Consider the following 13,338-nt stretch of genomic DNA (forward strand, 5'->3'; position numbering starts at 1 on the left):
CAAGACCAGGAAGCTGGGCGTGGCTTCGGCTTCCTCCATGGATGATGTAATTATTCTCTTACGATTGTGGACAGATTTTGGACAGATTTGGAGTCTTACTTTTTTAACCCACCAACTTTATCTACTCTTTTAACCTTAAAGATATCATCTGTTTCTACGATAATTCAGGTAATGGTGCTCTTGAGTATCTAATTCATTTTGTTATTCTATAGGCTAGGCATGCAAAATTCTATATTCACAAGCAGACATTTTCTAACTCATCTCCTAATTTTGTACCTTTTCTCATAGAATTTAAATCTCTACTGAAGTCACTTAGAACGTTGGATAACAAAAAAGTATTAAAATTGTGGAAACTGTAGAGCTTTTTTTCCCTGAAACCTCTGACTAACTGTAAATGTATGTCTTCTTGTACTTTTTTGTTGTTGTTTGTAATGTCTGTTATTTCTTCTATATATATATATATATATATATATATATATGTGTGTGTGTGTGTGTGTGTGTGTGTGTGTGTGTGTTTATTGTCATACTTAAGTAATTACATATCTTAATATTCCTCACCTATAACTTACTTCCATTAGCTAAAGGACAACTTGCCCCCCTGACCATCTCTGACGTCTACCTAAATCCACCTGTCAGTCAGTCTGCACCGAGCCACACGGTGCCGGGGAGAGGGATAGCAGTGGAGATGACAGGACAGGACGATGTGGACATACCCGGTGAGAGTACTTTCTACACATTAACCAGCATATATAGCACTTATCTCTATGAATGGTATACTTACTTGCCTATTCTACTGATGGTTTCCACACACTGTAAGTTATATGTGTGTGTGTGTGGTTGACCTGTTGCTATTTCTGTCAGGCTGCTACTTAAATGGCTTGAGATGTGACAGCAGGTTGGGATTTAGCCGGTGTTAAGTTAGAGAATAGTAAGGGTTGCCTTTAAGTCCATAGTGTTTATTATTCCTATCAATGGCTGTTTAAAAGATGAATCACACATTTTGTTCTCAGAAACAGGAGCCATCTTCACATTTGGAAAGAGCAGTTTTGCTGACAATGTGCCTAGTAAATTCTGGTTGAAGAATGATCAGCCGATACACCTATCTTGTGGAGGAGAGCATACTGCTGTCATCACAGGTGCAGACAGTCTATGCACATTTTTATAATAAATAATGATACTGTGTGTGTCCAACGATAAAAAAAATTGTATAATCAAATGATTCTTATGTCTGCAGAAAATGGCAGGCTGCTCATGTTTGGTGGTAATACTTGGGGCCAACTGGGGCTTGGATTCAAGCCTGCTGCCAACAAACCTGCCTCTGTGAAATGTGAGTTACTTTACACTAAAATGGCAAATAATGTTAATTTTCATTGTTAATTAATATGCCAATTATTTTCTTGATTAATCCTTTAATCGCTTGGTCGATAAAATAGGAAAGCAGTGAAAGGGCCTAAGCTGACATTGTTTTGTACTATACTATATCATTTAAGCTACTTGATACTTTTTGTTTTCATTTTCTGCTAAATTATTCTTCTACTTCACTACAATTCGAGGCAAATACTATCTACTTTTGACATTACCACATTTATTTGACAATTTAGTTAGTTACTTTACAGATTCAGATATACAATTTAATCAACAAATACATTATGATCTATTGTTATAGGTTGAGATAAGATAAAAGTTTATTGATCCCTGAGAGGAATTCACAAGCCGTATATAAAGTTAAAATAAAATTAACTCCAACATCAAAGTGTCAACTAATCTAAATATAGACTGAGGAGGCTTTTATTCTTGGTATTTTATTTTCATTTTTAGTAGCTATAATTGTGTATTTTCCTTTCAGCCTTGAAGTCTGTGAATGTGAAGCTTGTAGCTTGTGGGAGAGATCACACAATCGTCTGCACATGTAAGATGATATCAACAAATATATAACAGATGTTTCCTTACACCAAAATCAGTTGTATTTAATTTAGGTTTTGTATATTTTTAGGGCAGGGTAGTGTGTTTGTTGCTGGCAGTAACCAGGAGGGGCAGCTCGGTTTGGGCCACTGCAACAACACTACATCCTTTCACCTGCAGCCTCCCTTTTGTGACCATGCACCAATCAAAATGCTTTCTGCAGGATGCAACACCTCAGCTGCCTTAACAGGTGGAAGAAGTGACAAGTAATAACGTGATGAGTGTCTCTGTTAGCCAAGGTCCAAACTGTATGTGCGTGTGTGATGTTTGATTTTCCACACTCTGTGTGTATTGGTAGAGGACGGGAGACTGTTCATGTGGGGAGACAACGCCGTGGGTCAGATTGGTTTGGGGGACGAGGGGTTTGCAGCAGAACCCAGAGAGGTGGATGTTAGGGAAGCAGTGCTATGGGTCTCCTGTGGGTACCACCACTCAGCATTTGTCACAGGTATAACACAGTCCAACCAAACACAGCACAAGAGACTGTTTGAGTGTCCATTTACCAACCTTCAGATACCAGTGTTGTGCCCGCTTTGTGTTAGTGGATGGAGATCTCTACACGTTTGGTGAGAGTGCGAATGGACGGCTTGGTCTCCAGGTGGAGCAGCTGGCCAATCACAGAGTCCCTCAGCGGGTGCAAGGGATTCTGGGTCGTGTCACCCAAGTGTGCTGTGGAGGGGAGCACACTGTGGCACTCACAGGTAGGTCAACAGTACAGCCACATGTCTGCTGACACCTTTTTTTTAGTTTTACTGTTTATATTTGACATATATTAGAAATACAGTCTGTTAGTCAGTAGTGGAAGTAGTATTCAGATCCTTTACTTTTGTAAAAATATAAAGATACTTTGTAAAAATACTCCATTACAAGTAAAACTCCTGCATTTACAGTTTTACTTAAGTAAAAGTATATTATCAGTAAAATATAATTAGTATCAGAAGTGCGAGTACTGATTGTGCAGACAGACCTTTTTATTGAATGTGTATCACCTATGCTTTAACATGCAGCTTTTTTTTTTCTCCCCCAAAATGATAATTTGTATATCAATTACTCACCCAGTGTTACCTTAAATTCTTTAATAAAACATTGTTTTCTCGCATGCCTACACGGTGAACAAAGAATCCGAAAATGCAGAAAATTCTTGATGAATTTAACAACAGCAAAACTATATCAGAACAGAACATCTGTATACAAACTCCCACACAACTTATGTAGTCCGACAACTACATAGCAAGGAGTGCGCCTGCGCTAGCATGTGACTGTTTATTAGGTATTTAGGTTTTAACAAAAATGTATGTGTTTGGGAAGTACTGAGCATACAACTGGATGAATTAGACTTGGATTATACTGCATGAGAACTCTGACACAATGTATTCTGTTAATCAAAGTAGTCTGTTTCATTGTGTCTGTTTTGCTGTGTTAGAGGAGAACGTGTACGCGTTTGGCAGAGGTCAGTACGGTCAGCTGGGCCATGGGACATTTCTGTTTGAAGTTGATTTGCCAAAACCACTGGAGCACTTTTGTAACAGCAGCATCAAACATATCGCCTGTGGAGAAAACCACACCGCTGTCATCACAAGTAAGCAATTGTTTAAGCTCATTGTGGTCAAACTAGTACTGCCTGTTTTTATTTCTATGTATTGATTATCTAGTAATCAAACATAACGTTCAAACTTTATCTAATGCATTTGTCGTTCTCCCCCTCAGAAAGCGGGTTTCTCTACACGTTTGGTGATGGTCGTCATGGGAAACTGGGTTTAGGGGAGGAGAACTTCATTAACCAGTTCAGCCCGACACTGTGCACACGTTTTGTCAAGTACAATGTTCAATTAGTAAGTGTGATGAAAGGGCTTTGGGTGGTGGAGGATGTTGTCCATCAAGTTCAGGGTGGTCCACCTGTGTGCATGTCAGTAACCCCCCAAACTCTCTGGCTTTAGCAGCCCACCTTTTAAGTGGTATTTCCTGTATGTCTGAAAGTAAATGAGTATAAAGTGGGAGAGCAGACGGTACACAGCAATAAACTACATTGAGTCCATGTGTTTTCTTACGTTTAGGTGTCCTGCGGTGGTAACCACATGCTGGTACTGGCTACACCCAGACCACCAGAGAGCCAAGAAGTGGTGCCAGAAGAGGATGTCACAATCACAGAGAATGTTTTGGAGCCAATTTACACAGAAATTATCCCGCTGGACCCTTTGATTGATCCTAATCCACTGGTCCCATTCTCGGCCCTCTCTGCTCGAGCCCGGCATAGAGAAAAAGTGAGAACCTACACCTTGGTACTTGTTTACGTAAACAAGGTTCTTATAAGACCTCTCAAAATAAGTAGTTCCTAATTTCAACCATTAGCAGCTGTGTACATAGGTGTTACACAAATATACACTAAAAGAGGGATTGTTGTGATACTAAATCGTACATGAAGGAGGCTGTTTAATCCTTTTTGTGGAGTTCCAGTCATCAGACCTGTAACAAACACTGTCACTCATGCTAGCTACAGAGGCTATGAAGCTCATCGTCTCATAATGGGCAATTTTAGCAAAGACTTAATGTAGTGCTTCAATTTTTTTCCATTATTTTCTCGAGTTGCAGCTCTAAAATGGACTTCAATTAATTCATCATTTTTATTTGGATGATCCATGCATTCATTTATGCTGTCTATCTGGGTCCAGGTCACATACATTTAATACATTTTATCATTGGGAATAGTTGTTATATACTGCCGGGAATTACTTAGAAATGTGATATAATAACAAATAATTCTAGTAATTCAACTAGTTTTTTTATTTATACTTGCACACTTTAACCAGCAAGATCTTGAAACAGTTATTAGATTGCATTCTATGTGGTATTAAAAGGTCTTAAACAGGCTTTACCTGAACTTGGTGAACCCTGCAGAAAGTTTGTTGTCTCATCTTTAGATAATTGAAATCACATTTAGCTCCAGTAGGGAGCAGTGTTACACCAAATTGTAGCTCTGCTGTAGGGGGGGGGTGGCTCCATGGAAACATAGATGTGTTTCAGACCTTTTACTCAGTAATGTTTTTGCTGTTTTTCCTCTCCTGTCTTTTAGGGAAGATCTGTGGAGCTGTTTGGGAAGATGTTTCAGAACCTCCCACGTCTAAATTCTGACTTCCTCAACACCTCCTGGCAAACATCCAGAAATATCTCAACCCCTAAAACACTCTCAAAGGACTTTACTACCCCTTCCTCATCCCCCAAAACACAATCAGAAGCAACACTAAGCCCACCACTCTCCCCCAGATCTCCAGTGTTACCCTCTAAGCCATCGAGCCCACGTTCTCAATCATCAAACACTTTTCAGAATAAATCCTCTACCGCTGCTTCTTTTAAGTCTAAATCCAAAGAGCTGCCTTCTCCCTTACTGTCACCAAAGTTCATAACAAAACATAACACCCCAGTATCTCCTAAACAGACTGCAAAAAAAAGAATGTATAGAACTGCTAAAAAAGCCTTAATTGAAGAATCTCCTCTATCACCTAAAGAGCCCTGCAGTCCCACCAGACCCTCCAGTGATATTTCAAAGAAACATCTCAGTGAGGAAGAGCATCCTGCCTCACCACAAACAGGTATTTTCAACCTATAATTTTAACCAATGCTGAGCTGAGTTTTGCTCTTGCGTTAGATACTGTAGTGTACAGCTGTTGAATTAATCCTGACATTGCCTTATCTCTTTCAGAGAGAGAAACTATTCAGAGCCAAATTGTCATAGAAGAGTTGGAGGAGAAAGGAGTCGACTCTGACTTTTTGCCAAATGTGGTAAGAGACGTTTGGTTTGACTTTGAAAGAGTAGAGAAATACAATATATTGTCCACAGAGTCAGTTGAATGCTATTTTCCTCTTTAGGATTCTTGGTTGTGGTTTAGATTATGTGCACTCCAGAGCAGGAAACAGCAATGTTGAACACTCACTGACTTTTCCAGGAAATGTGCATAGCTCAGCATACATACTGCATGTGTATGCGTCTGTGTGTGTGTCTGTGGAGACATTTTCCATTTGGTATAACACTGAGGTGAAATATGAAATTGAATTCAGTGTTTTAGTCTTTTGATTTTTCACATGAATTTCTTTCCCCCCCCCCCCCAAGAATGTGTATTATGAATCTCCTCAAAGTAGATTAAGAGATTAGGAAAGAGATTAGGAGAAACAACAAATGTGTTTGGGCTCCAGCCTCAGATACACAAACACTCACTCAGATACACACACATACACATACAATGCTTTGGAAAAGTTTGTAGGAATTTTGCCACATCTTATCAGTATTTCCACAGCCAATGATGCATTGGCATTGCACAATGCATTGTTGTGTGTCAAAGAGCAACATGTGGTGCTTAGTAATCTTTACTTTACAAGTAAAAGTCCTGCATTCAAAATTATAATTTACTTTATAACAACAAAATGTACTTAAAGTATCAAAAGTAGTCATTATGCAACAAAAAAAACCATGGCAAAAACTTGATTTGAGTGGTTTATATTGTATATATTATATATATAATTGAGTCCTGCAAACCTTATTTTCTTAAAACAGGTGACAAAATGTTACAGTACGGATATCTATTTTAATCATAAAAAATGCTCTAAAAATGAATTACTGTAACTTGAGACAAGAACAAATAATGCAGTTTACTTGAATTGTGAAAAATTACCATCCATCCATCCATCTTCGTCCGCTTATCCGGTGTCGGGTCGCGGGGGGAGCAGCTCCAGCAGGGGACCCCAAACTTCCCTTTGAAGGTGAAAAATTACATTTCAGAAAATACTTGAAAGTTCATTGGCATTAAAACATATTGGAATATTCTTACAGCACTGGCATATTTATAAATAAGGCTATAAGGACTCAGTTAAGTGACTGAAATGACTAAATAAGCTGATTTTGTGTGCTGAAAAATTTATCATATGTCAAAAACTGTTCATATGTTTTCAAAGTAAAATCTGAGTATACTAGTAACTAATAACTAGTAACTTCAGGTGTTAAAACATGAAGTGAAGTTTAAAGTAATATTTCACTCAGGAATGTAATATAAAGTAGCAGAAAAATTCAAAACTAGCCTACTTAAAGTATAAAAGTAAAAGTAATGTAAGGGGGAAAAAATGCCATTAAGGACAAAAGCTTAGCCCGCCCCACCTCCACAAAAAAAACATTTTTCTAAAGACAATGATGACTATTATTTTATATTAAAATCATACCTGCAAACTCAGAAGGGCTGAAAAAGGTGACACATTTCTTCTCTCTATCTCTATTATATATATATATATATATATATATATATATATATATATATATATATATATATATATATATATATATATATTTTAAAAAGGAAGCACCTTGTTCAATTGTATTTGTCTGTTCTGTATGTTCAAAAATATAAAACAATTAAAAGTTGATCTAAATTTAAAAAAAGGAGCACAAGGCAACATTAAAGAACGGCTTGTATATTGCTAAGTCCACAGGGTCAAAATTAAATGATTTATTAAAAATGTAATAACAATAACTTATTTCAGGCTGAGTCTGTGTTTGTCAGACAACGGCAGCTACAGTCTGGTGTTACAATCCTCTCAGTGAAATACAGTCACACTTTTACACCGTTTAGCTGTCAGCATTTTAACCGTGTTTACTCCAGCTGCTAGCTAACGGTAGGCTAACGTTACCTGCTGTTGAGTGTAGTGTTAACTAGCATCCCGTGCGGCGATGTTTCAGTTCCCTCTAATGTCCGTTTTCAGAGCATCAGAGAGAAGCGCGGGCATTTAAGTGGCACCTAAATAAGGCAACGAAATCTGTGTTGCTATTCGTAGATAACGGTTGTTAAGGCACCGGTGCCGTTTTAGCACCAGGTCTGTGCAGGTGCGATGGATCGCGTACAAACCAATAGGGTCAGAATGGTAGGCCTATATGTTTATACTTCTCATCCAACCACAATAAAAATTCACTCTATCTGGATGGCGCGATATATCTGGATAGGTTTTTTTTTGTGTGTGTGTATTTTTTAACGATGACAAGCCGGATGAAGACAAGCCAAACTGAAATAGGAGTAACGAGGCTATTTTTAAAATGTAAGGAGTAGAAAGTACAGATAATTGTGTGAAAATGTAAGTAGTAGAAGTAAAAAGTCTGCTGTAAAATAATTACTCCAGTAAAGTATAGATAGGCTACCCAAAATTTCCACTTAAGTAAGGTAACAAAATAGTTGTACTTTGTTACTTGACACCTCTGGTGACAGTCTGTTTTCATATCAACTGGCACTGACCCCCAATTAACCACCATCTGTTTATCTCCAGTGCATATGGAAAAATAAGGATTCTCTCAATCGTCACCATGGTTTCCTTTACCTCCCACACACAGCTGTATTTAAACCTGGTGACAGATTTTTTTTTATTAACATTGTGTTCTTTATGTCCACCATACACATACTTTAAGGAAAACCTATCGTTTTCCATATACTTTTCTATATACATTACGTTTCAAATTATACTGTACAAAAATGTATTTGTACATGATGATGGCATCCAAAATATACTTTATACTGGCATTATATTTCCTTTTTATGTATTGTTGCCACCATACTGATGTATATTTGTAATTTTATTCAAAAGATTTTAAATGAATAACATACGGCAATAAAAACTACTGAAACATATCTCCAAACAAGTTCTAATTCTGTGTTGAGTGTTATCATAGAAACCGCTTGAGACGACATGCATTTGGCAGTAAAACACATAAAACATCAAATGCCACAACTACACATCAGCCATGTTGATTGCAGGCCTGCTGCTGTGCTGGTCCAACTTTCCTTTTTCTATAACATGCTATTATCAGGCATATGACCTTTTTCTGCCACTTTTATTTTTATTTTTTACATCTGACTAAATCCCTATTTCTTTGTGATTTATTATAGGAAAAGAAGAAAGGCCGAGCTCTTAGAAGAACTACGAAAGAGGCAGAGTTGTTTGCCAAACGGCTCCAGTTCAATGGGAAGGCAGAACAAAATTCTCTTAAGGCCTCACCCACAGAGCTCCTGAAAGGTTCTTTAAAGAAAGAAGTGTCTCCACTGAAGAGCTTAAAGAGTCTGAAAAACACATCTAAAAAGGTTACATCTAAAGGCAAAGAGAACATCACCAAGCAGTCTAATAAAATCAAAACTCATGAGGATGGAATAGATCGAAAGAAAACCTCCCATTTGGAATCACCAAAACTATTAGCATCAAGTCCAAGAACTCCACAATCTGTCCGGAAGACACCGACACAGCAGAGACTGGCGACTGCAGTGAAGGAAAATGACAAAAGAAACAGAAATGTGAAAGAAAGTATTATAAACGAAGAGGATATGAAAGCCAGCGCTTTAAAAGAAAACTTCATTGGGACACTGAAACAGGAGGAAAATAAATCATCTGCTTTGGACAAGACATCTTCTGTTATGAAGGTCACTACAGGAAATGAAACAACCAGCATATCTGTCCAGAGGGGAAGTTCTTTATCAGTAGAAAAAGATGAAGAGATCCAGAGTGAAACCACTGACTCCAAACCTGTTGAAGTCCAGATGCAACGGGAGTCACAGCAATTCATATCGACTCCAACAAAAGATTTTCACAAGGTTGAATCAGCACCGGGAAGAGGTCAAAATAAGAAAAAAGAAACCACACCCGCCTCCACACCTGCTCAGGTTGATACTAAGAAATCCCAAAGTGTGAAATCCATACCTGTGAAAGTTAAAGGGAAACCGAAAGCGGTCAAATCCACACTAGTCAAAAATCCAAGTAAAGGTGCAAGAAATACTCCAGTTAAAAGTGAAAGTAAAGTAAAAGTTGTGGAAAATGAGTTAAACAAAGCTCAAAAAATGAAAGGTAGAACTGCAGATAATCAGAAGATACCTGAAGGTGACAGCGCTGAAGTAAAGGACCAAAAGAAGGCAAAAGAATCTAAACTGAAGGAAAAAACAAAACCAGGGGGAGACAAAGGGGATGAAATCAGAGTTAAAGGAGAAGCTGACTCTGAAGATATTACGAGGGCCAAGCCAAGGAGTAAGCAGACTGAAGTTTCCACACCTATTGAAGTTCTGTGTAACCCCATCTCCTCTCAAAGCACTCAGAGAACAGAAGTGATTCCTGTCAGTGGTGCCAAATCCCCACAAGGCCCCAAACCTGTTGATAGGGATCTGCTTGTTTCTGAAACACATAGAGAGGATGCTCAGAGCCTGACTGAAGAGAAGCCAATGTGGGGGGAGATACTCAGTACCGCAGCCGCTCTTCTTCCTGTTGTTGGGATAGCAGGTACAGCTATGAAAGGCCTTAGCGATGCAGTGACAAACATACAGGGTTTCCAGTCTGACAGTGACACAGTTACCTCTACACCACCCAAAACACCCAGTCGAGTGAAGCAATTCACAAAACAGAGTGCAGTTATGCAACCTTCCTTTTCCTCTACATTGTCACATTTTTCTTCAACAGAGGCATCAAATCCAGCAGAAGGAAGCACAGAGAAAAATGTTCAGGTCAAGAAGAATGTAGTTCAAGAAGAAGAACGTAATGATACCCTTCAGTCACAACAGGGGGTGGTGAAAAGTGACGGGAGTGAAGACATTTCACAAACAGAGGGAAATAACAGTGGCACAGACAGGGAAACTTCCCAGCTAGAACATAAAGAAGATGAGAAAACCTACAAGGATCATAAGGGAGGAGAAACAGATACTGAAGATGAGGAAAATAAGAAAAATGAAGAGAGTGGAAGCCATGTAGGCAAAGAAGAAGATGAGGAGGAAAGTGAAAGTAGCGATGACTTAGAGGAGGAAAAAGACAGTGTTTCTGTAGATGGCGAGGAAGAGCAAGATAATGAACTTGCAAAGGAAGATGGTGAAGAGGAAGGAAGTAGTGAGAAGAGTGAGGTCACAGAGGCTGAAGAGGAGGAAGAAGAAAGCAGTGAGGAAACAGGCAGAGGAGGAAGTGAGTCTGAGGTAAGTGAGGAAGCAGAGGAGGGAAGTGAAAGTGAGGAAGAGAATAAAGAAGAAGAGGAAGAAAGTGAGGTGAGTGAGGATGAAGATGATGAAAGTGGCCAAGAGTCAGGGAGCAGCAGGAGCAAAGAGTCAGAGGAGGAGGACAGAGACGAAGGTGACACTGCAGAGTCGGACTCTGAAGAAGAAGAAAGTGAGATGAGTGAGGATGAAGATGATGAAAGTGGCCAAGAGTCAGGGAGCAGCAGGAGCAAAGAGTCAGAGGAGGAGGACAGAGACGAAGGTGACACTTCAGAGTCGGACTCTGAAGAAGAAGAAAGTGAGATTGATGCAGAGGAAGAGGGTGAAATGGAGGAAGAAAAAGATTCCACTGAGAAAGACTCAGAAGAAGATGAAGAAACGGATGAGAGTGAAGGGGAGGAAGATGAGGAACAGGATGAAGTGAGTGTTGAAAATGAGGAAGAGGAAGACAGTGAGCCTGATGAAGATGAGGAAGAGCAAGATGAAAAGAGTGATAAAGAAAATGAGGAGGAGGGTGAAGAGGGTGAGGAAGAAGTGTCTTTAGATGAGGGGGAAGCTGAGGACGAGACTGCAGAGGAGGAACAAGAGGGTGAGGAGGAAGAAGAAGAGAGTATGGAGGAAGTAGAAGAGGAGGAAGAAGAGAGTAAGGAGGAGGTAGGAGAGGAGGAGGAAGAAGAGAGTAAGGATGAGGTAGGAGAGGAGGAGGAAGAAGAAGAGGATGAGGTAGGAGAGGAGGAGGAAGAAGAGGTTGAGGAGGAGGTAGGAGAGGAGGAGGAAGAAGAGAGTAAGGAGGAGGTAGGAGAGGAGGAGGAAGAAGAGAGTAAGGAGGAGGTAGGAGAGGAGGAGGAAGAAGAGAGTAAGGAGGAGGTAGGAGAGGAGGAGGAAGAAGAGAGTAAGGAGGAGGTAGGAGAGGAGGAGGAAGAAGAAAGTAAGGAGGAGGTAAAAGAGGAGGAGGAAGAAGAGAGTAAGGAGGAGGTAGGAGAGGAGGAGGAAGAAGAGGGTGGGGAGGAGGAGGAAGAAGAGGATAAGGATATTACAGAGGAGGAAGAAGAAGAAGAGGAAGAGGGTGAGCAGGAGGTAGCAGAGGAGGAAGGAGAAGAAGAGGAAGAGAGTGAAGGTGAGGAGGAGAAAAAAATAAAGAGAAAAGAGGAAAGTATTGTGGCTAATAAAAAGGAGATGGAAGAGAGTGATGAGGAGGAGGAGGAAGGAGGTGGGGAGGAAGAGGAGAATGAAACAAAGATTAAACCAAAAATAGAGGGAAGACTCAAAAAGCAGAGAGAAGAAACAAAACAGAAACAACCTAAAGGAAAGAAAGGTAGCGACTCTGAGGGAAATGAAGATGAGAAGAGCGAAAAAGAAGCTAACGAAGTAGGTAAAGAAGAGGAGGGAGAAGAGGAGGAGGAGGAGGAGAAGGAAGAAGTAGAGGAGGAAGAAGGCGAGGAGGAGGAGAAGGAAGAAGGAGATGAGGAGGAAGAAGAAGAAGAGGAGGAGGAGGAGGAGGAGGAGGAAAAGGTCAAATCATCAAAAACAAAAAACATACAGAAGATGCCTCCTGACAGAAAAGACAAACAACAGAAAGAAGCACCCAAACCAGCACCCAAACCAGCACCCAGACCAGCACCCAGACCAGCACCCAGACCAGCACCCAGACCAGCCCCGAGGACAAAGCAGAGTGCTGGAGTGAAGAAACAAGATGACTCTCAGCAGTTCTGGAACGACGTTCTACCTCAGTACCTCGACCTGCAGTGAAGTTCATGTAGAACTGGAAGAACTTCACAGCTCCCGCTGCCTCAAAAGGGCCAAAACCATCCTACAGGACTCCTCCCACCCTGGTCACACACTGCTCCAACTACTGCCGTCAGGCAGGAGATACAGGTCCATGAAATGGAGAACAAACAGACCACAAAACAGCTTTTATCCAACAGCCGTAAGTGCATTGAATAATGCTGCTAAAGTATAGTTCCCACCACTGATCTATCTCAATAGGGCTATGTGCAATTTTTTAAATGTGAATGCCTGTATGAGTGTGTCTCCCATGTGTTTTTAGCATTAATACAATATGTTTGCAGTAGCATTTTTTATTTATGTATTTATTTAGGCATATATTACCTCATAGATGTTTGGCACTGACAAGGGCCGCACTTAATTCCGTTGTATCTGTTACAATGACAATAAAGATATTCTATTCTATTCTATTCTATTCTATTCTATTCTATAAGCACTAGTGCTTAACTGAAGGGACACGGAATCAGCACCACAAGTGTCTTGCAGTATGACCTGCTCACCGTGAGTAAGACTCAACCAAAGTGTAGGCTGTCTGTCTTAATAAGACCAAAACCAACAATGCATTAGTCCGTCTCTCAATACTTTACAAATTCCTCACTTTGTATGT

General features: G+C 39.9%; 1 protein-coding gene across 1 annotated transcript; it reads left to right on the plus strand.

The window, feature by feature from the left end:
• Positions 1-72: 72 nt before the first annotated feature.
• rpgra (retinitis pigmentosa GTPase regulator a) lies at positions 73-12,005 on the plus strand (the record flags this gene model as incomplete). The annotated part of the gene is made up of 15 exons (XM_028590431.1): positions 73-168; positions 579-716; positions 1,011-1,136; positions 1,235-1,327; positions 1,847-1,909; positions 1,994-2,152; positions 2,261-2,410; positions 2,505-2,663; positions 3,386-3,541; positions 3,670-3,794; positions 4,017-4,223; positions 5,033-5,549; positions 5,660-5,739; positions 8,877-11,741; positions 11,787-12,005. Coding segments are annotated over exons 2-15 (4,950 nt in total), but the record flags the coding sequence as incomplete, so codon positions are not given.
• Between the last annotated feature and the right edge of the window lie 1,333 nt (positions 12,006-13,338).

The sequence above is a fragment of the Perca flavescens genome, chromosome 11 (assembly GCF_004354835.1).
Source record: "Perca flavescens isolate YP-PL-M2 chromosome 11, PFLA_1.0, whole genome shotgun sequence".
Classification (NCBI taxonomy): domain Eukaryota; kingdom Metazoa; phylum Chordata; class Actinopteri; order Perciformes; family Percidae; genus Perca; species Perca flavescens.